Raw genomic sequence first — 25,100 nt, 5'->3', positions numbered from 1 at the left:
GAGCACATATCAAATCAAATCAAAATAAGCTTTATTGTTATGAACAAATATTTGTTGTTAGCAAGGCAACTTAAAATTAAGGAAAAAACAGAATAAAAAAATTAAAAAAGTAATGTATACAAAAAAATCGTGTCACATACCTGGGGTCCTTTGCCATATACCTATGCTGATTTTTGAATATGATGCTAGCAACTTCCAGTATATACAAACAGGTGACTGTTAGAATGTTTTCTCGAACAAATAGAGTGTGACGGGATTCCCGAGGTTTTGCCTTGCAAATATACCTGAGGGCTCTCCTTTGCAATACAAAAAAAGACTGGATAAGATAATCTGATGATGGCCCTGGCTCCATGTCAGATGCAAGGACTCACTATTTGATCCATGTCAAAGAATTGTCGTGTTTTTGAAGGTGGTAGACAATGGTACAGTGAAAAGATAAGACGATGCAAGAATTGTCGTGTTATCAGCAAATAAGGTAATTTTCTCCTTAATGTCCAGATTTGTAAGATCATTGACATACAAAAGAAAATGAATTGGACCCAACACCGATTCCTATGGTACCCTCCAGGTTATCTCGTGATTTTCTGAGATCTCAGAGCCCACAACAGCTCGCTGATGACGACCCTACATATAAGAACGGAACTAAGAATGTGCTACGCTCTAAAACCATAGCAGCCGACCTTCAGAAGCAGAATCCCATATCTAACACAAATCAATGAAAGGTCACAAAAGGCTGCCGCGGAAACACCACCGCCATTCATTTGGGCATATAGATCATTCAAAAAATGTTAAATGGCATCATCCGTATTGCTGCTCTCCTGAAGGCCATACTGAAAGTTACTAAGGAGGTTTTTTGATTTGAGATAAGATATGCGAAATTTTACCAGTTCTTCAATTAAGTTTGATAGTGTGGAAAGAAGAGAAATAGGCCGAAAGTTAGATGGATCATTCAGATTGCCATCCTTATGAATAGGAATCACTTTGGCGAGCTTCCAACAACCCGGAAAGATGCCCAGCTCTCTTCAGCATGAGAAATTACAGCAATATCCGGCAAGTTAAGTAAACTCTTGACCGTGATCCCATCCTCGCCTTATGAATTTTTGTTTTTCATCAAGTTTAAAACTCTTATACCTCTTCCAAGTCAGTCAAAGAAGAATGAATTTTGAACTATTGTATTTGTAAGATAGCTAAGTGGTTCAGTTGATGGAGTAAGATTTTGTTGAAGATTTTGGGCTACCGTACGCAAGAAAGTATTGAGTTCGTCAATGTTAATTTTTTAATTTGCAGCAGGTTTACGGTTGTTTTTGCTGCGGATATTATTCACGATTTTCTAGCTTGTTTGAACTGTCATTCAATCGTTTAGAATAGTGGGATTTTTTAGCTAGCCTGATAAGACGCCGATTCAATGAACGATAAGAATTGAAGTACGAGTGAAATACTGGGCAGTAAGTATGCTTTCTGATGGTATGGAGGGAACGCAGATTTTTTTGAAGAAGAGATTTTAAGCACTGTTGTTAGCCAAGACTTTTTCGATTTAGATTTTGACGTAAGCAAACTCATACACTCATGCAACACTCGCATGCGTGACACACCTGACGGTTTTCTCGATTAACCACTAGTCCTCGCCGCATACTTAGTGAAAGCCATGACACAGAAACCAAACCAAACAATCCGAACCTATAGCATTTGATAAGAAGCGGTGAAATGAGAATCGGATAAGAACATATAAGTTTTTTAAAATTATTTTCACGTGTACAATACTTACCTGGGTTTGGCGCGTTTTTCCCGACTCACTCTGTATAAATTAGTTTTTAAGTTCTACTTTAAACTAATTTTGGTTTCAAACAATTTGATAATTATCTGCAGGAGTTACGAAATTACTGGGTTTTAGTGTTCAGTAAATGGGTATTCTTACCCCAGAATGGCAATTTAAAAAAAATTTGCCAGCCTCTTTTGTTATCTGATGAAAGCTTATCACTAGGGATGAATTGGGTAATCACTTGTTATTTTTTCTCGATTTTGAAAATTTTAAGGTTTGTGTGTAACACTGTAACGTTTATGCCTGGCCTAAAAATGAAATGTTGAAATTATTTGAACTTATTTCGACTTATTAGCGGATTATTGACAAATCCCTTTATCTGTAAGCTGTAAAAAATATACGGGTTTTTTTAAGTAGGAAGTAAAACCTACGTTTTTAATGTTTTCTCTAACCTTTTGGTATTTGTATTGCTGTGTAGTATTTTCAAGAGGAGATTCATGCGCGGAATTTTGTGTGAATTATTTGGATGACTTTCGCGTTTTTCCGAGGACTTCTGAGGAACATGTGGATCATTTGAGTCAATTTTTTGAAAGATTAGCGAATAATGGGTTTACAATTAAAATTAGAAAATGCTATTTTGTACGGGAATGTTTGTCGTTTTTGGGATATACTTTAACCACCGAAGGCATAAAGCCAGATAAATCGCCAGTGGAGGCCATTGAATTTTTTCCCGACCAAATAATAAAGGGGTATAGTCTTTTTTAGGCCTCTGTAATTTCCATAGATCATTTAGCGCTCTCTATACTGGCAGAACAACTTACGCAGCTGTTACGTAAGTTTGTTAAGTGGAACTGGAAAGAAGAGCAAGCAATTTCGTTTTTAAAATTAAAACTAATGTTATCCAATGATGTGCAATTATATCATCTTAACGAAGGTTTTGAATATTGTGTGCAGACCTATGCCAGTGACCTAAGATTGGAAGCACAACTTTTTCAAAAACTTGTTGGTCAAGGAAGGTTTATTGCCTATGCAAGTCGTCTTTTGCTGGACAACGAAAGGAAATACAGTTCTTGTGAGAAGGAGGTATTACCTATCGTTTCGGCAGTGCATAAGTGAAGGATATTCCTTTTAGTAGAGCAATTTAAGGTTTTCACAAATAACAAGGCGCCAGTATATAGCAAACAGCTTGCAAAATGAATCCGCCGCAACGAGATTCGCCCCCCAATTTGGAGATAATTTTCTGCTTACGCACGATAATGCGAGACCACACGTGGGAAAGGTGATACACGAGTACCTTGGAGAAATTTAAATCGCTACCATGGATTGGCCACCCAGAAGCCCGGAAATGAATCCAATAAAGCACATGTGGGATATCATGGGGAGACGACTGCGACAGTTGCTAAGACCCCCAAACAATTTGAATGATCTTTATTTGAGATTGGTATAAATTTGGAGTCAGATAGGCCAAGATCAAATAAGGACCCTAATTTTCAGTATGAGGGATCATTGTCAAGGTGGTGTAAACACCAGAGGGAGAATTACCCGTTAATGATTTTTTTTTGGATATCACAATTTTGTAATATTATTATTTAATTTTTTGGTATAAAAGAGAACACATTGTGCATTTTTATCTTAATTTTTTATAATTTAAACTAGAAAGACAAAACATGAGCTGGAAGGACAAAAAAAAACATTCGAAGAAAAATTTAATTTTCAAGAATATGCGTTAATTGGTGCGCAGTGTATGATAATGGTGACAGAAACCTGGCTACAGGAAGCTGGGCAACAGTATTCCGGTTTCAATGCAGCTTTTGTAAGTAGAGAACAACGGGGTGGATGATATGCAATTTATGTAAAAGAGACCCTTGATTACAACCCTATAAAAGCTATTAAGAGGCATGGTAATTCATATTTAACTATTTATGTGCCCAGTTTCCAAAAATATTTTGCTGTCGTCTATAACCTCTTGGGAACTAGAGAGATGGTACAGTATACCGTACAGCTGCTTAATGAAGAACTGTCAAATCTAAAATCTAATGAAATAGTCTTATTCGGTGATCTTTAACCAGTAGTTATGAGACAGATGTTAGGAAGTAAGGAAGATATAAGGATGTTTGTTTGCGTAATAGCCATCATTTTGCTAATGAAACTCTAACTACGCGAAACTCTTAAACACTTATGAATCATGTTGTGACAAATTCTTTGATGCATAAGGCATTGTCTATAATTGGAAGTTTTATTAGTAATAAGTTTTAAATGTTGTGGATAATACTTAGCAAAACAATAATTGTAGAACATATGACAAAAAATGTGTTAACTATGAAGCCGTCATTCGCGCCCTAAAAGCACATTTTATAGAATCTGCCACTTGTAGAAAACTATAATTCGATTATTCAGTGTTTTACATCTAATACAATTTATTCTAGGAAAACTGTAAAGCTTTGTAGAAAGAATAGAGTGTGGTTTAATGATCCCGAGAATATAATTCGTAATGCAATGAAGCAACGGGATTATTTTTATAAAAGACAGTGTTAATATCCAGAAAGCATATTTCTACAAAATAAGTACAAATAAAACACTAAATTTTGCAAGAGAATTTGAAAAAGCCCATGGTAACTCTAGGAAAACATGACAAGATAATAACTCCGTACTAACAAATAAAGAAAGGCAACAACGCAACAACATCGATTGACTCTCTACCGACACGAGCACTATAAGGAGCAGCATTGAGATGGGAGAATACATGAATAAATACTTTGTAAACATTGGGTCCGGACTGGCGTGGAAGTTACCTAACTCTCGTGTTGATACTGGTTGGAGATGATTGGTTTAAGAACTATGGTTTTTCTGGAGTTTGATGAACAACAAATTGGTTCAATTATAGATAAACTTAATTCTACGAAACCTGCTTTGTTGGTGTTGACATGCCGGCAGTAAAAAACTGTCGTAATAGATTGGTTCCTGTAATTTGCAATGTAATAAATCAGTCTCTTAAAAGCGGAAGTGTTACTAGGGGTATTAAGATCGCTAAAGTGAGCCTCTTATGTAAAAACCTCACCGGTAACCTCTTAAAGGTTACCGGAAATATTTAAAATATTTGAAAGAGCTGTAAATGATAGGTTAGTAAAGTTTCTGAATTCTCAGCAGCTTATGTATTCACATCAATATGCCTTTCACAAGACTAGAGGCATAACTTCTGTAGCAATTGATTTAATATTCGATTTACAAGTTAATTTAAACAAACTGCTCCACAGGAGTTAAGGATATCAGTGTTTTTTTGGGAAATACTTAATTTCTTATAACTAGAAAAAATTAATTAAAAATAAAAAAATATTTTTTAACAAGAAATTTTAAATATTTTTTAAAAATTTTAAATATAGCGGTAATATGTAGTATAGCTTCCAGATTCAATAACAGATTGGTAACGTCTCTGCATGCTGTCAATCAGATTGTTAGAAGAATTTCATTTCAAAGTTCTGGTAAAACGGTCCTAAGCTCAGCTATTTTTTCGACAGTGGGTCTGTGTTAATCTAGCTAGGAGATAATGGAGGGAGTGAAAGATGCGGAATTTCATTTATTTCTATCGCATCAATAATAACTCTAGCCCTGTGAGGTCTGACATCATCATCTAAAAAATGAAAGTCTGGACGGATAGCAGCATGAAATTGTGGTACAATTTTATTAATGACATGCCGCCTGTATTGTTCTGCGTTCATGTTTCCATCGCAAATGTAAAGATCAGCGCGACCGTTAAAACATGCCACCCGACACCATCATTGAACCTCCTCGGAAAGGGTGAACATGTCGTCGAAGACGCGTTGAACATGTCGTCGATTTTCAGGTGTTCCAGGTAGGGCCCATACTTTAACTCTTCGATTATTCGAAAATCTGGCATATCTGGATTTATCTGTAAAAAGCCGAGACCCTCATTTATTGACCCAATTTACGTGTTCTCTTGCCCACTGTATCCTTTGTCGCGTGTCATGTGGTCTTGGGTTAGTGGCACCAGCCTTAATAGATGACCGAGATCTTAAATTTATACCATTTAATTGCCGCCTTATTGTTTTAGTTGAATCACTTGTTCCTGCAGCATTAAAGAGGCGCCGCGAAAGTTGCCTACACGTGGATAATGGCTCTCTCCGCGGACTTAGTGTAACAAATTTGCCTTGTGCAGCTGTGGTTTTTCTGGGGCCACCAATCCTTGGTCTTTCTAACACAGAATAAGTTTCATTAAATTGATTATTTAACCTACTTATGACACTGCGATACATTAAACAAATTACCAACTTCTTATTGAACACGACCACTTTGGAGCATGCAAATAACCCGATTTGCTTCTTTAATTGTTAATTTACGTCCCCCATTATATTGAAGAAATATGCACGCTACATTATTACCAAAGAAATAATAAACCATAACTTCTTCAACTTGTTTCATTTTAAAAAAATAGCAAAAATCTTTTAAGTAAACAAAAAATGCATTAAAAAATTGTTTACCAGAATACCAATGTAAGTAAGTGTATGGGTCTATTTTGTGTTAAACTGGTCACCAAAAATTAATTTTATTAGAATATATTTACAATTTTTAGCAATATCGTTAACTCTTGTGGAGCAGTTTATTTAAGAAAAAAAAACAGCGAAAGTGTCTATTGACTTGCGAAAGGCATTTAATACGGTTGATAACATTTTGTTAAATGAGATGGAGTTTCTTGGCATACCTGGATTGTGTCATAAATGGTCGAGACTATCTAACAAATCGAAAGCAATTTGTTTTTATTAACAATACTCGTAATTCTACCTTAAATGTCACAGGCGATGTGCCACCGAGCTCAATCTTAGGTCCAACCCTGTTTCTTGTTTATATGATCTCTGTCAAGTCTGAAGTTAAAAGGCAAAATATTCTGATGATACTCTTTTGGTTTATATGACTTAAGTCTCCTTAAACAGTAGCTAATATTTCATTCACTGTCATATACAATTTTTCAGTATAAGTGGATGGTTTCCAATAGCATAGTATTTAATAGAACCAATAAAATCTTCTTTCTCCAAAATACGTTAATAGAACGGAAAGTTTTAGGATACATTCATATTCGAAAGGGGCCAAATAAAATTAGTTTTGGTGGGGTAAATCGGGCAATCAACAATATTTATAATTTACCAACTCGGTATAACACCGACATATAAAAAATATTAAATTATGTCTTATGGAGAATATTTTTAATTATCAGATATCTGTTTATATTTATCAAGTTAAACAAGAATTTTGATATTCCAATATTAGCTTTGACCTTGGAAGGACTGTGCATAATTTTCATACTCGGGAATAGAATGACTTTACTTTACTAAGACCTAGTGGTGTAAAATTTTATAATACAATTCCTTGAGAATGGAGAACGCTCTCACTGAGGCAGCTTAAAAGAAGAGTTCAAATGTTTGTATCACAGTTAACTTACTATATTGCTATGCCATTCTTGCCATATGAATTTATTTTGTATGTTTGTTTTAAAAATGTTTAGGTATTATATATATATTTTTACTATATTCCTAATTTATATTATATTTCTAATAGACTACTAAAGATTTGCATTATGTATTTGTCTCTTAGATTACTCTACACTCTATTGTTTAAATGAGTTTATTGATAAGCAGTGATCAAAGGATGAATCCATATCAGATCTCTAGGTTTTTATAACTAAACATGTTTTCTTATTATTTTTCTTAAAATCTAAAAACCATCTCTACCTTAGGTTTCACGTTACATTATAAATTTTAAATTCAGAATAATTGGTAGAATTGTGTGATTAGTGGAATACCTACAAAGAATGGTCTTTCTACAAAGTTTAAGTGTATAGTTATTTGTAATGATTGATAGTAATGCTAAAGTATATAGTAACCTTAATAGTAGATTTAATACCTACTTCATTTGTATATTTTATATATTTTTATATTTTTAGTGGCAAAACTGGAAACGTTGAGAATAAGATCAATGTTGAAATTTCATATGTATACAAAATATTTATAAATAATCCTGACCAGCTTTGAAAATATTAATGTTTTTACGAAATCCAAATCTTTTGGTAGTACTGTTACTAGGCTTACTCTGGTCATATATTAAATTGTTTTATGTCTTGTGTCAATAATAATATCTGTAGATTTGTTATGAAGATAATTTCTAATGTGAGTTTATTTTATTTTCAGAGTACACCAGTAGGTTCTCTGCAGACTACTGCGCATGATATTGTGATCTCTCCTAATAGGGAAAGGCATCCTATTCCTAAGGTAATTAGGACATTTTATTTGCATAAATTCGTTTGTTGTTTCTTTTGAATATTATGATGAAAAGCAATCGTAAAGAATAAAATAATTCAGAATGCCATTAAAAAAAAAGTTTCATATAATATACTTTTAGATTCGCTCTGTTTTATACATTTTATATGTATAGATGCAGGATTTACCTGCAGTAATATACGTTAATTTCATATGCGTATGTGTCCACAATTTAATTATTCATTGAGTTCAGTGTAATATATGAATTGCCCACGCGTAACGCATGAATACGCGTTAAAATGTTTTATCTGTATTCAGGGTAACCCATAGTAGGCAGTTTAATAAATCATATCGATTTCTTAGACTTAAAACGCTCTCTAATCGATTTTAGGAAGATTTTATTATAGCCAAGGTTATGTTACATACTATAATAAAAGGAAAAATAGAAGTCGGGCCATTTTTATTGCCTAATAATAAATCACCTATGGAAACTTCTAATAACTTATTTTATTTAATAATAAATTCGTCTGTTTAAATATAGCTAAAATGCAGGAGTTAGAAGTAACTGTATAAACTATTTATGCTGTGATTCCAAAGTTCAGATTCTGTAATCTATTGAAGTACTATTGGCAGAAACTTGTATCAAATTCTGTAATAAATTGAAATTGAATAATTCATTCAATACTCGTTATATCTTATTCGATTTTAAATAAAAAGTCGTGGATATATTTAAAAAGTTCGATGACGAAAATAATACAAAAATATGAAAATCTCGAACTTTCCGAATTGATGAAACCATTTTAAAAATAGCCCGACAACCTTACAGACCTTGATCCCAGAAAACCTCACAGACAAGTTAGGAATGAAATCTCGCAGCAACTTGGTATTAAGTAAAACCGTCTACTTGATGGAAAAATTGTTGCTAAAAAACCCCTTAAAAAAAGATTTAATCTCAGAAAAATAATTAATGCTGATTTTTACAAATTGAATTTGATGGCAGGCAATATGTAAGCACACCGGTTGGCGCCAAGTACCAAATTTCTTCTGTAAAGCAGGGAGATTTTTTTTACGGAATACACAGGCACAAAAGGGAAAACTCTATGGTACTCGAGTATCACGAACTGCTACAAAGGTTTCTGTCGATATTTTTCTTATATTATTTATCTTAGTTTATACAAGTTCTACAACTTGTAATGTTCGGGAAAGACGTGCTTTGGAAGATGATTCCACAGAATTGTATTGCTCCTTAAAAACGGAGTCCCGATATAGCGAGTTTCTAGGCATCTGCAGATGCACTCGATATACATGATTCACATCTGCCTGTCGAATAGATCTTGTGTGTATACTTGAAGAACAGGTTGTACACCGTAGAGACGAAATAAGTTAACGTTTTGTACGTCAGTGTAATTTTTACTTATTATAATCCGCTAAGCGCTTTCGGTCTGTTAGATCATCTTCAGAGTTGGCCTGTGACAACAAGGCAACAAAATGATTATGAAATGACCTAATATAAACAAATTTAACAAAATTACTTACTTTGCAAAAAGTACACAGAAAAATACGTTGGACTGATGTACAAAGCTTTAAAGTAACGGAAAAACGGAAAACTGGTATACATATTTAAGAAACAATTAAAAACTGAGAATGAGACGTTTACATTCATATTGGTAAACAATACAGAAGTAAATGCCAAAATATCTCATCTCGTCATGAATAGGAAAAGAAAAGCATTTACTTTTGTTTTGTCTACCCATGTGAATCTGAGCCTTGCAAACCATTAAAAGCTGTTATAGCGTATACAGCCTTTTCGTTGTGAATAGAACAAATTTTTGAGAAACTGCTTTAGCTATTCCCGCTACATGATCACGTCAACACATACGGCTTTCAACCTCCACACCTAACAAGCGAACTGACATTTGAAGACAGCCGCAAAGTAAGCTTGAGCATAATAAAGCTTGTGGCGGCAGAGGCAGCCTTCCTCGTAAATACAGCAGCCTGAGTCTTAGCTGCGTTAAACTCAACGAGATTATACTCACCCCACTCAAAATGATGTTAAGGTTGGCAATAATAGTCGTTACCTTGCAACGCATATAGCGCTGGGTGTCAGCTGATGTGATTTGGTTGAGCGATACCAATGTCATCCGCTAAGCTGTAAATTGCATTAGAAGTTTTGTTGAGAAGCTTGTTGATATATAACAAGAAGAGAGTATCCTGAGATGCATCCCTGAAGACACCAACATTAATTTGAAACCTCTGCGAGGTTGTCCACCAACGACAACCTGGAGGGATTGGTTCTCGAGGAAGCTTCTAAACCAAGCAATGAGAGAGGGTTGGTGGTATATTATAAGAATTTAGAAACATTTATTTGAAGAAAGCGTTTGTTTAGGAGGTTTTCATGCCAGACCCTATAGAATGCCTTTGAAGTATCTAGAGCTATTGCATGAGATTAACTATATTTCTTGATAGACTCTGTTCAAACATACGTGACATCGGCCAATAGATCGCCATAATACCGGCCAATAGATCGAAATCCATACTGGCGGTTGCTAATGATGGCGGTAGACTCCAGATAATTAAAAATTTGCTGGTTGACAAGTTTCTCCATTGCCTTGGCGATTGCCGCGACTAATGCAATCGGACGGTAATTGATGGGCGCTGTCTTTTTTTCTTTTTTGACTATCGGTTGAATCAGCGCAAGTTATCAGTCTCCAGGGAACAGACCTCTTCTTGGCCAAATCGGTGGTATTTGCCTTGTCTGCCTTTTCTATTGCGGTCCTTGCAATGGAACCATATTAACCATATAACCTAGTCATTGGTGGAATTGTTGATTTACAGAAACGTTGGTCAAATGCTTTGCCTACAGACGAGAACAATCTTGATCCATTTGTGCATATGAGTAGTTACTTCTTCAATCTCTCATTATATTTATCTTTGCAGGTATCGGTCGTCTGCTTGCACGCATTTCTCAAAGCAACAAAGTTTAGATGATTGTAGGGCTTGGGTCTTGGCGCCATTAAGTAATCAGTATGCAGCATTTTTGTTATTGACTGCCTTGTTGCAGCTTTTATCGAACCACGGTTTGCTGGCTGAAGAACTTTTCAACGTGTCTGGAATCAAAGCCTTCTCACTTGCCAAAATCGCCTCTGAAATTTCACTCGCACACGTTAATCATCATTGGTCCTGAAACAGACATCACTTCAAGGTACCGAAGAAAAGAACTGTTTTAAATGTCTCCAGTTGGCTGATCTATAATGCTCCTGAGTTTTCATTTCTAGTTCACATATTGCGGCTATTAAAGTGTTGCATGTACGGTAATATTGTACGAGTCAGGATCCGTCGCGAGAATTAGATCCAGGAGGCAAAGTCTTCCTGTCTACCAGGGAATCTGGTTGACTCCTGTTTCAGCTGCGTTAGGCCATGACTAAATGCAAAGTGTCTGCTTGGCACCCTTCATCATCGGCCCCGTTAGAATACGTCAACCAGTTGGCCTTGTGGACGTTAAAGTCTCCCACAATAACAGTTTCCGCACCTGGATGGTTTGCTTACAGATCGTTGATTTGGCAAGCAAGGTCAGTGAAAAGCCTTCTGTAGTGTGTATCGCTGGGTGGTTTTTAGGGGAAGCAGAAATACTTTGTGGATATTTCAGTTGTTATTTTAAACCACATAACATCGAACCCTGGAGATTCCGCTGACAAGATATGTCGATAATGAAGACGGCGACTCCGAAATTATACCTAAATCAGGTGTGGAGGCCATATTCAGGATACAACATATAAACCTTGGTTGTTTTCAAGTTCATTTTCGTCAGATGTTGGTGCACGGCATTTATGTTCGTATTCAGACCTCTTATATTACATAGATCCACTCTTAAATATTTTATGCCCGATGGATCCTCCAGATCAGCCTCATCCCGGAGATCCTAACGGTAGAGGCCATCACGCTATTTTTTTTCCTTTTCTTCTCCACATTGGATGTGTCCGGTACATCGTCATGGCGACGAAATGGCGTGCAGGCTTTGCGACATAGCCGTGCAGGACAAAATGGATCGATTTCAATAAGAAGAGATATTGAAAAATACAGTGGTTTCATTTGCAATAGAATATAAGCTATTCCGATGTATAATTTAACAGAACAATGATCCTTAACATTGTTCAAGCTAGTAAAAAATTGGTTTGCTAAGGAAAACATAAATCAGAGATTTTTCCTTAAGAAATGTTCAAAGATTAATTTACTCCATGCCTATCTGCCATACTAAAGTGTCGGGCAGCCTTAAATGCTAATGAAACTTTTACAAAGCACTAAAAGAGTGTTAATAATAATCTATTTTAAAAAATAATAAAAGTTTATACGGGATGTCCCGAAAGTAATGGGACATAGAACAACAGTAGATTCCTTACGTCAAAATAATGTGATTGGGGTCAACTTGCCCTATACTAACATTATTAGTAACTGAAATACAGTTACTAATATTTAACTGAAATACAGCTACTAAGAACCATATTTTAAGTATGCATTATAATAAATAATTTATAATAAATCTCATCAAAAAATTTGTTTTTGTTTTTAAATACACTACCGCTCAAAAGTATTTGCTCACATATGACTGTTTTAAAGTTATAACTAAAAATAATAAACACATCAGTTATTCTTATGAAACCGTTTATTTATAACAAAAAGAAAAACAATACATTTTTCAATTAATTAAATTTAAGAAAATCAAGTTTTGGATTCATCTACATGTCCGCCTCGATTTTTAATAACAGCTTCACAGAGTTTCGGTAGTCTTCTAATTAATTTGTCCAAAGTTTCCTGAGGTATCTTGTGCCACTCTTCTTGGATGATCCTCCACAAGTCTTCTTTTGATGTGGGGCATGATTTTTGCACTTGTCTATCCAATTCATCCTACAGTAATTCGATAGGATTGAGGTGATTGTGGGGGCCATACCATAACTTTCAGAAGATGTTGCCTTTGTGACCTAAATATTGCTTGCACAATTTCGACGTGTGCTTGGGGTCATTGTCATGTTGAAAGATGAAGTTTTTCCCAATTATTCGAGTACCAGAAGGAAGTACATTGTCACTTAAAATTGTTTTGTAACCCTCTTTTCGAAGAATTCCCTCTATTCTAATTAGATCGCCCACTGCAGATCCTCCGAAACAACTCCACACCATCACCGAACCACCACCGTGTTTAACTGAGGCCACCATACAGTTCTCAGGTACAGTTTACAGACCTTTTCATTGGAATAACGGCGAACAAAAATTCGCCTCTTCGTTCCAAAAACCTCGAATTTCGACTCGTCACTCCAGAGAACTTTCTTCCAGTCATCAATGGTCCATTCTTTGTGTGATTGGGTCCACTTAAGTCTTTTCTTCTTATTAACATCCTTCAGTAGCGGTTTTGATACAGCTAAACGTCCTTTAAGACCAGCATTATAAAGTCGCCGTTTTACTGTCGAAACACTGACCGCTTTTTTACGCTCCTAGTTGATTTTTGCTATGATTTCAGGGGCGGTAAGGCATGTATTGCGTTTGCTTGTAATAATTATAATATTTAAATCCTCCTTTAAACTTGTTGCCTTTGGCCTTCCCGATCGAGGTTTGTTGCTAATAGTCCCTTCTCTGGTGAATTTCCTATCGACAGTCCGCCTTGGAATTCTTAAATCCGTCGAATTTTGACGGTTAGTCTTTCCAGCCTTATGAAGTCCAATGATAATACCTTTTGCTTCTACCGATAACTCTTTTGTTTTATGAATGTTGAAAAACTAGCAAAGAAACGGTGACAATCGTCAATAAGCAAGCGAAATTATTTACCTATGTTACACAAAATCAATTCTTGAAGACTAGACACCTTTAAATGTTTTTAAATTTCATCGGAAACGAGCTGTAAACAGATTAGTTTTTTAGAAGAAGTGCATATTTTCACTACATTGTTTGTTATTTGCAAGACTATTTTTAAATAAACAATGTTTTTCAACTATGGTTGATAGGTATGTAAACATATATGCAATTTACAAAAGAGATACAATCTAAATATAGCTATAAAGATAAGATTTTTGTATCTAATTTAAAATATTAAAAAAAATACATGGTGGGCAAATACTTTTGAGCGATAGTGTAAATAGATATTCCTCTAATCCATGTTCGAATGATGTGTACTCCGCAACAAATTGCATAAACAAATATAGTCGAGTCATCTGCAAAAAACTTCCATCACTGATATGAAATGGGGATTCCATAAATGGTTTTTAAATAAAAAATCTAAGATACAGTTTCGCAGCTGTATATCGAGCAGTGATTATAAATAGAGGAAAATTTAAATAAATAGAAATAGATAATTTTCTTTGAAAAGTGTGTTCTTGCGTATAATAAATCGCGTATAGTATAATTTTTTTTTCATTTTATGAGCAAAAAGTAAAATATCAATTAAATAATAAATTCAACCTAGTTCAAGACATTTTTTTTATTATTCTTTTTTTTTAAGAAACTGATTTGCCAATCTGAGTAGGATGAATCATTTTTAAGGGTACACGTTTATTTTTCCTCAGACAAACAAAAATACCGCATGGCCTGAAACCTCTAAACAGAGTACCCTAGGTAATCTAACCCCAGCTGATAGGCATGGTTCTGTGCAGGTCGTCAGCTCAACCAATGGGGAACTGAATACCGACGACCCAACCGCTGGACACAGTAACACCCCTATAACGCAGCCTCAAGAAATCGAAGCCATTGATGAAACCAAGTATGTTAAGTACGTAATCAGCTTTTTTAAATATATTGTGTGTGTAATTAATATCTGTATAATTAGACCTTACATCTTCATGAAGTGTAAGTTTAGTTTAGTATATACCAAATACTAACACAGAGTTTTTGTATTAGTAACTTGTTGTTGGCCATTTAAGTAGAAGTGGTTAATTTTTTACGTAAATTTAATTTATTTTTCATAAAGTTTACCGCTTTTTGTTGTGTGTTTGTTTTTTAAATGGTTGCTGAACTGTTACGGTAAGTGTGATGAAACCGGTAATTTTTGTAACCACTGTTAATTAAATTGTTTAATAACTATCAAATTTACGTGAGCGCAGATAATCGCAGAAACAACGAAATGCAACCTATTTTGATGCTCTTTAGATATGAAACCAACTAAACCATAGTCCGACCTCTCATTTATGACTATTTATTATTAACTTTGAAAAAAGCCGCGATATGCGGGACTTCCAGCATATCACTCCATTATTTACATTGCATTTTCACACCGTTATATTTACAGTAACACATACAGGCTAGCCATTTTAGTAATCTATACTAATATCACAGATCATTCGGACTTGATTCTAAAGTCAAGATTCGACGTCATTCAAGTCAAAAACGTTTTTTTAATAAAAACATTATTGATTCCAACATTTGATCAGCGAAAAATTGATTTTAATCGTGTTCTATTATGGTAAAAACTTCTTTTGTTTCTAATTAAAAAAGTTGGTTTATTCGAATAGAACTATTAAAAACAAGGTTACCAAAGTTAATTAGGTGATTAATGATTTTTCCCAAATTTGAGTACTGTTTGCTGACTTTAATGCTTTTATTTCCATAAGCAGCACCATTCATTTAAATCAAATAAGACTTCTTTTTGTTGGGACCTTTAAAAATCTAAGGAAAAAAGTCACATATGTATATTTGAATATGCAATTTTCTGATTTATAAAATAATGGAGCCCCAATATGTTTTTTTTTAATTAAATTGATTTTTTAATACAACATTTGATGTAACAGCCTGTGTATTTGTTATTTTCTTTTTTGTGATGGGAATAATCTTTTCACGGACATAAAATTTTAATAAAACATGGCACAGGTATACTTTGCACATTATTATTATTACATTTGTAACAGAAATATCAAAATCCCGCATTGATATATTTTTATGACTATATAAAGTATTTTAACTACAGCCACCCCACTTTAACATAACTCTGGTAAGGCTGATTTTTCTTAGGTTCGGTTGTCTTTTTATCTGCTGTATTGGTATTCTTAGTGCCTGGGAGTTTAATAATTTAGAATAAAAATAAAGATTTTAAGCCTTTGCTGTCCTATGTGCTCCGAAAGCGAACAGTTGCTATAAAGATTAATTTAAACCTACTGTTTCTTGACTTACCATCAAGAGACTGCAATGAGGGCATACAGATTTCAATGTACTGACATAAGAGTGATGCACTTGTTATAGTGTTTCTCGAGATCATGAGTGATCTATTGCTTTACAACCGGAATATATGTTGATGAGAATGCACTCTAGTCCTATCTTCGATTATGTTAATAAATTAACATTGGTTCGCAGTATTTTAAGAAGCATATTTCTGCTGCATCGGTTGTGTTCAATGTTGTCAAATTATTGGTGTAGATTTCTCCATAATCATGACTTGCAGTTTCGAAATTTTTCCAATATTGCTTTTTGCCAGTGATATGGATCCTGGCTTAAAAAGCTATGCTCATCTCTCACTTAAAAATATTAATATGTTTATTTCTTCCAGGTATAACTGGCTCATCTTTTCCTGCTTGCATTTTATAGTTGCTATTTTTATGTAACATTGTCGGTAATCTAATCAGGTGCTTGCTTCCAAATCGCGTCAAATCCTTTCAACTTTCTCAAAAGTGGTGGTGGTAATAAAAATAAAAGTAGAAAAGGATTGAATTTAAGGACAATTTGTTTCGAAAAAATCAGTAAATGCTATTCTCTAGTTGCACATATACTCATGGCCAATTTTATATTAGTTTGAAAGTCGCTTTCGTCGTTTTCTTTGCGATAATTTCGTGCGGAAAATAGATAGACACGGACATCCCCTTCTTTATTCCTTTTTTTGTCTAGTTTTTCTTCTAATTGCTTCTTTTTTTCTGTTTCTCCTTTTTTTTCAACGCTTCTGTCTTTTGCTTTCTCTTTTTCCTGGACATCAATGTGTCCTTTGGAATGTTTTCTGAGTGATCATAACCATTGTCTCTTTCTTCCTCATCGAGTATTTCTTCCAAAGCCTTCTCTGCATTCGGTCGATCAGTCGTAATAATTTCATCCGAGTTGGTCTCTGGATCTAATCGGTCTTTCGTAGAACTGGGCATGAAATTATTCTAAAAAATATCTCCGTCCATGGTATTTATTTCACTAGCGCCAAATTTCAATGCTCGTGAAACCATCGCCGGGATGTCAAATATTTAAACGGGGCGTCCTGAATTCATTCGCATGAATGTGTCGAACTAAAAAAAGTACAAAGTACAAACTAAACTTGAGTTAAAATATCGTCTGGCTCCAATTGGTTAATAGGGTCAATTCATATACTCTTGTACGTGGATCGTCCTCTCTGCCATTAGTTACTTATGCCAGTGAACTTATACGAGTGAACGGTCGTCAATAGGAGAGCTTGTATTGTTCTTGTTTGCCATCCTCAATTCTCTAGTAATAAGCAAACTAACCTTTCGACTATCCTGGCAACGGTGTGCTATTAAACAAATGCTGGTATTTTGAGGCTTATGAGTGCTGATAAAGGCTGTATATTATAAATAATCCTTTTTGGACTTACAAACATGTTATGGTCGTTTTTTTCAGTCTTATTCAGACTCACCCTAACTACAATACTTTTATAACTTCTATGAAATTATATATAACAGCTGCTTTAAGTACATTTAGTCCTAAGTAAGTTTACGGTGGTTTGCAGATATTTTGTTTGTAAGTGACGAGTTAATTGGTTTTCGTATAGTGTCGTTTCTGATTGAAAATTCCACCTTATTAATGTTATTTGTTTCAGATGTTGCTGCTTTTTTAAACGAAAGAAGAAAAAAAATCCCCGTTCAAAATGACTACAATATAGTGAGACCGATCAACACCTCACATTGCTGCCATGCGGCCACAGCAGTGCGGCGACTTTAACTTGAACTTATTATGATTTTTGTGAGATGACCATTGTTATAAAACTTTTAATTAGCGAATTATTATAGGTTAGCTTTAATTAAGTCAACAAAATTATTTAAACTAATATATTGTGAATGCTTTTGGTCTGCTCTAATATTGATTGTTTTTTTTTTTTATATGATGCAAGTCTAAATATTGTGTACTTTAATTTTTTATTTTGTTTTAATGCATCTGATTAATTATTTATGCTGTTTTTCATAAAATATTGTATACGTTTGAGCAGATCCAACACTCAATGGACTTGTTTATAAAAGCCTTTATTGTTACTTATGTACTGCTATTATCATTTAACAATATTTTAATAGATTTCCGTCATTATTTATTGTAACCAAATATTATCTTTGTAGGATATTACATTTTACTTTTAGTTTAGCGTGTGTTTTAAGTTTTAATTGTTATTATTCACAATTTTACTTCAATTTATATGAACATGAAAGATGTGCTAACGTTATGGAAGCGTCGCAGTGATGTTGCTTTTTTATAAAATGTTTGAATTTTTATTGTTTTTTTTAATTGGTTATCTTTACATTGCTGGCATCACATAGCCTCAGATGTAACAAACATTAAGAGAAACAAATTGTTGGTTATAGCTGAGTATCCGTCATAAGTATGTATCTATGTAATGTTTATTTCTTACTTATTTTGTTTCATGTCATTACTTACATTACACAAATGGTAAAAATAAAGCACTGTAAAAATAAAATTTAATACCTGACAAACTGCAGAAAATTTTGAAGTTACCCTGCCTGTAGCTAACAAAAATGTACAGTTTTCATTTACAATTTTTTATATATATAATCCCTTGAACAAGTTACCCCATATTTTATGAAATAATACATAATTTTTTCATATTTCAGGTATGTACATATATGTTTAAAAATTACTGAAGTAGATTATAATTCAAATAAATATTTATTAAAACTTTACAAAATTTACCGGCATAAATAAAACTTACAACATTTGGGAAATAGTGAAACGTAGGTTAAATGTACATTTTAAGGATTAAAATGCAACATTCGGCATAAATAATTATTTACATTAATCACTCACTTTTTACGAAAAACGTTTTATTTTTAAAAATTGAAATATTTATAGACGTAGGCTATCAAAATTTTAATCGTTTCTCAAATCGATATATTTCTCTTAAAAGAAAAAAATATGAATTAGTTTTGATTCGAGTTCAGTGAAATTGAATCAAATGATAAAGTACAAAATTCTAATTAGCTTAGCTATTACAATGAAGAGAAAATTATTTACAATCTTTATTCTTTAAAGATCCCCACTACTCCTTGCATTCATACTTCATGGTAGGTTTTCTTTTCTTTTTTTAATCTAAATTTGAAGATTTGTATTATACGAATAAACTATATAGCGTAAATTTAATTACTTTTTAGAATGTCGGCAGTTTTACTGTATTTATAATAGGCCGTTTTTTTATAAAAAGGAAAACACCAATGTCATGATCGAACATAACCGATTTATTTCTACGTGTATTTTGCCGTAATATTAGAGTACCATCAGATTTTCCTGCGCGGTTGATACATTTGTTTATACAGAGAAAGTATAACAATTCATGATATGCCACAACAACAATCTTTTATATAAACCGTGCAGGTGTTTGTTTAAGATCTGATCATTGTGTAGTTGACCAGGGCGAAACACGTATGAGATTAAATAAATTTTGTAAGACCCTAAATTGTGTTTGTTGTCTTCTAAGTATTTGTTTGGTTTTCTTGAAAATATGGCTTTTGTGATTATTGCCAGATCGTTGCGCGTTAATTTGTTTTATTGGTAAAACTTACCAAAGTATATGCTGGAATGTTGCAATAGTAGACAAAATGTATAAAGAAAAATACGCTTCTGCTATAGTGCTCAATTTTCGGCAATATAAACTTTATTTTATTAAAATAAATGAAATGCTCAATAAATGAAGACTTCATGGAGGTTTAAATTGAGTTTTACATCTAGAAGTATTATTTTGATATTAATAAATAATGTGACATTTACTTCTTAATTCTTTTAAAACTTTTTTAATGTATGTTTTTTTTATATAATTTTTAATGCACGTCCTTATTTCATATTAATTTCTTATAGTCTTTTCGATCATATAGTCAAAAATGGAAAGCCAGTTATTAATTGTTTTTTTTTTGCAATTTTGGCTGGTGCTTTATAGAAGTTATGTTAAGAAACTTAACTCTAATTTTCTAGGTAAGGGAAACGAAAATTCAAAAAATAATATTAAAAAAATATACATAGGTGCAACTCTGTAACAACTGTAAACTATACTTTATATTTGTAAATTAACGTATTCGTGAGGGTACATGTTTGCCGACCATGGCACTCTTAAACCTTAAAATACTTATTAGTTTATATATGTATGTGTAATTGATTATTTTCAATTCCTGTTATTACAGCCTTTTTCGAAAATAAAGCTCAACTTTATACTAGATTACATAATTTTAAGTTTTTAATTCCTCAATGATGCCTTAAATTTATTGCTTGTATGATATAGAATAATATTTAAAATGTAGGACAATAAAAATTAATTGTTCTAATTTCATTAAATTTTTTAACGGCTAAAACATAAAATTGGAAATAATTTTCTACGCAATTAAGTCTTGAATCAGAACACACGTACACTTTTTTTTAACCTATTATGTCTTTATGGTGCATTCTGAATTTCATATATGTGTTATAAAAAGCTGGATAACGAATATAAGTTATGAGAGTCACAGCATTTTAATTAGCGGAACATATTTTTGCTTCTGTTAAATTCCAATAAAAAATTTTAGAGTTAATATAAAAATTGTTTTTCTATTTCTAGGTTAACATCTAATATGTACTAATTTTGATTTATAATTTTTTAGTTTGCCACTTTAAAAAAAATAGCATAAATAGGTTAAATGATTTTCATATCATTGTTTAAAGTAACGCGTTGTCTAATATTACCAGGCTTTTGAGAAAAAAGGGCGGTGCAATCGGAAGCAAATTAACAATCTGTTTAACTATTTTTTTTGGCAGTGCTTTAGTTTTACGATAAGTGATTTTACAAACATATTAAAAGTAATACACCATTTAGAGAATGGCAACTATTCTAACCTTAGCATGTAAATAGAGTGATCAAATGCGTAGGGAAGGAAAACATTTTAATAATTGTCATTAGGATTTTATAGCTTCAAGCTTCCGTTCTTTTGTACATAATAAATTTCTTATTAAATTTTAACAAGAGTTTATACATTAGTTAGCTTGTTAGTATCAAATATATTATTTTCCATCCTCAGCTGCAAAGTTATATAAATTTTTTAGACAAAAACATCAGGGGGCTCAAGCATGTTAATTTCTGTCAAATAACTTGACTTATAAGATTATAAGCCTTACGTGGACAGGACCAATGGTGTTAACATTTGGAACTGTGTATAACTGTTTAGTTCTTGTGTAAATAATAATTTATTGCAGATTGATTTGGAAGTAAATGTACATACGTTTATAGCTTAGCATAACTCGAGCTGACATTTGAGAAGATTATAGTCCTATATTGTCAGTATCTCGTCCTTTCTGTCGGATAAATTTAAATAAAAAGTTATTCATCAATTTACACATAATCATTTTTTAATTATCCTGCCCTAACTCCTAAACTGCACCCTATTGACATTATCAGAAAAAAATAGTCAATAATATGATCATTGGCAATTTTTTTTTTCAAATTTACATGTACAATTCGAATTAAACTTTATGATTGATTAACGAAATTAGTCGAGCAATGTCGCTGTAATATAGATCGTGACGTTAAGCACCAGCATGGGTACATCTTTGTGTTTTTTATTTATTTTTATGTGTTGGCTATATTTAAAAAAAAAATCTTATTAAATATAAAGATATTATATTATAAATTCGTATTGTCATGCTTTTATTTTGAATAAATACCCTAAATAAAATTCAGTTTTAAATGGAAATATTAAACTCAACTGAAGGCAAGCTAATACATTTTAGTTTTATAAGCCACCTACTGTTATAAATTGTCCATTACATATTCATATAGATAAATGTTCTGATGAGCTTGTGAAACGAAATATAGCACTTGAAAGCCTTTTTCTTTGTAAGTCCTGTAAATTAACCTATAATTTTTTATTGTTATCTATATTCCAGCTGGCGTACGTACGTTTACTTCTTAACCACACTGTAGATTTAAACATTTCATATATATAATATATTTTCTGTTTTGTTATTTGAAAATTTGTATGAAATTGCTTTCTCTTGTTGATCTCAAAGTGTGAAATCAGCTGCATTATTTTTTATACTGCGTACATGTAACATCTTTTAATCTTTTCATTATCTTCCTTTAACTTATATATTACTACATACACATATATGTATGTATTTTCTGTGATAGCCACCACTGAAAATGCAATGTAAATGTACTTATTTTTTCTTTTATCTACAGTTTTAATATATATATAACACCTGCAGTAAAGTAAAATGTTGCCAGCGTATTTGCCATTTGGTTTAGTGGCTATTAAACTATATAGTATATAAGGTAACTCTAGTATTATTTCAAACCCATTTATTCAGAATTTAGGATACAAACAGCATAAAGTCCAAAAATAGTATCCTGAAATTTAATAATACATTTAGCGCTAGGTTATATCATATCACGACGCAATATCACTATTAGAACTTAAGGCTGTTTTCTTTAAAATGTTAATAACTTTGATGTAAATAAATACCACCTAAAACGACTCCCATATTACTGAACAAATTGTAATTTATTAAAAACATAAACATAGTAAAATGTCAGTATCGTTTCAGAATTCTAGAAATTTGTCTAATAAAACCTACGATTCTATTATTGACTAATTGATCAAGGTCTCAGATGAAGTGACATTTTGGAGTCAAACAACGCCAAGACACCTAATATATAAAACCTCCTCTCAAAAGATCGTTTACTAATTGATAATTATAGTTAATAATAATAGCTTTCCCAGATTTTGTTTCGAGTCTCACGACTAGCGCCAGTGCTTCGAAGATGTCTGTGGGAATTTTTCTTCAGGTTCTGCAAGTTGTAATGTTCGGGAAAGACGTACTTTGGGAGTTAATTCCACAGACTTACACTTGTCCATCAAAAGGAGTCCCGATATAGCCACGTTCTAAGCGTCTGCAGATGCACTCGATATTCATGAGTCGCCATTGTCGAATAGATTTTACGTATCAGCTCTAGGTGGAATAATATGGGACAGTTCGAAAGAGATGCTCTTATGATGATTTATCGATATTATTCTTATGCGCCAAACTGTCCCAAGGCTTTATTTGTCTCTAGATTTTCTTAAAAGATAGCTTCAAAATGTGTTTGTATGGAGCTCTATATGATACAACAATACTTAAGGGATGGACGAATCTGAGCCTTGTGTAGTCTGAGTGTTCAAACGATGTAGGAATAAAGACACAATCTCCCAATAATAATAATAATAATAATAATAATAATAAACCTCTTTTATTTATCAAACAAATAATTTACAGTTGTGAATATCATACATACATTTCTATAGGGATATAAGAGAAGCGAAGTCTAGCCGTGTGGCTACTCTTACTTAACCTACCTAATCCGTCTAAAGTGAAAATAAAACAATATCATGCATCTTATAAGTGAATAGCTTTATCCAGTAGCAGGTATAGATTTTCTTTAAAAAGTAGATAGTTATACTTTGAAATAATTTCAAAATCTAGTCCAGTTCAGCATACAATGCCCATACCTGTTTATAAATTCTTCAAATATATTATAGCGTTTGTTTATTACACAAGTTAGATATGCTTTTTTTGGTTATTTTCCTATTTTTTAATTTTTTTTATTAAGTATTACCTCAACATGCTCATTTTAAGTGTCTTTAATAAGAAAAAAAATCCTTTCTTATTCATGGTGAGTTTGTTGATTAAATAACAACAAACGCATTTTGTATTTAAATTTATTCATATTAAATATTTTAAAATATCAGGATGAAATTATATTATATTGCATTATATGAAAAAGATCTTTTATACATAGATGTTTGATGTAAGGGGATGGAGAATTTGTTTTTGTTTCTAATATTTTGTCCATGCATGCTTGTCCTTGGCAGAAATTTATTTTTAAGAGTATTCTAGGTGTTAGTGTTATTGAGAGGCTTATGCACAAAATTTGAAAGATGTAGTTTTCTATGACTTTCCATATTTAGCCAGTTAGATTCTACAATTTTGTGAGTAATATGGTCATGCTTCCTGATTCCATATATCAATCGATAGCATGCGTCCTGTACCCATTGTAATTTTTGTTTATCGAGAGCTGTAAGGCATGGACCGTATATAAAGCCACCATAGTTAAAATGTGAGAGTACTAATGAGTACCGCACATCTGTGCTTTTTCTTGTTATATTCTGAACTTGTGCACTAAACCTGACATCTTCGTTGATAGTTAAGCCAAGATTTTTTACGCTGGATACAATTTTAAATGTAGTATCATTTATTTTTAATAGAGTTTCTTTTGATTTTATTACCGATACATAATAGCTTAGTTTTGTCAGAATTTTAGATTATGTTATGTTCAGCAGATAATTCTTTAATTGCTTGAAGATCAGCGTTTATATTATCGACCATCTATTGCGATTTGTTATAATCGAAAGAAACATAGATTTGTGTGTCATCTGCGTATGCTTGTGTTTTACAGTACTTAGGTGCGGGAATTATATCAATGGTGTAAATAATAAATAAAAGGGGTAACAAAATATCTTCTTGTGGCACACCCGACAGGATATCTAACGCATTCAGCGTGGTTTTATTATAGACCACCTTTTGCGACCGTTTGCTTAGAAGTGAATTAATTAATTGAACAGAGTCCGCGTCGAACCCATAATATTTTAGCTTAGCTAATAGGAGACGGTGATCCAGAGTATCAAAGGCCTTGGAGAAGTCTAGAAGTACCAGGATATTTATGCTGAATATATCATCAAGCACAGATGCTAAAGCAGATACTGTACTAAAATTCTCTCGAAATCCACATTGATTATCAGGCAGGATGTTATTAACATTAAAATAAGTGAATATTATACAAATATATATTATACAATAACAATTATATTTACGAATATCCCAAACAATAACTT

General features: G+C 32.8%; 1 protein-coding gene across 5 annotated transcripts in view; it reads left to right on the top strand.

Annotated features, from left to right (window-relative positions):
* The window catches only part of LOC126748242 (casein kinase I), a 59,326-nt gene extending 37,754 nt beyond the window's left edge, over nucleotides 1-21,572 (top strand). For 2 of the 5 annotated variants that reach the window (XM_050457325.1, XM_050457326.1), the window contains exons 7-9: nucleotides 7,957-8,037; nucleotides 14,574-14,776; nucleotides 17,807-21,572. In XM_050457325.1, coding sequence (XP_050313282.1) covers nucleotides 7,957-8,037; nucleotides 14,574-14,776; nucleotides 17,807-17,858 — 336 coding nt within the window. In that variant the 3' untranslated portion in view covers nucleotides 17,859-21,572. The remainder of the gene's footprint in view (nucleotides 1-7,956; nucleotides 8,038-14,573; nucleotides 14,777-17,806) is intronic. The other 3 variants (XM_050457330.1, XM_050457328.1, XM_050457327.1) reach the window with 3 other exon arrangements.
* The last annotated feature ends 3,528 nt before the right edge of the window (nucleotides 21,573-25,100 follow it).

The sequence above is a fragment of the Anthonomus grandis genome, chromosome 22, assembly GCF_022605725.1.
Source record: "Anthonomus grandis grandis chromosome 22, icAntGran1.3, whole genome shotgun sequence".
In the NCBI taxonomy this organism is placed as follows: Eukaryota; Metazoa; Arthropoda; class Insecta; order Coleoptera; family Curculionidae; genus Anthonomus; species Anthonomus grandis.
Note: the sequence above shows the minus strand (reverse complement) of the source record. Positions and strands in the feature narration are given on the sequence as shown.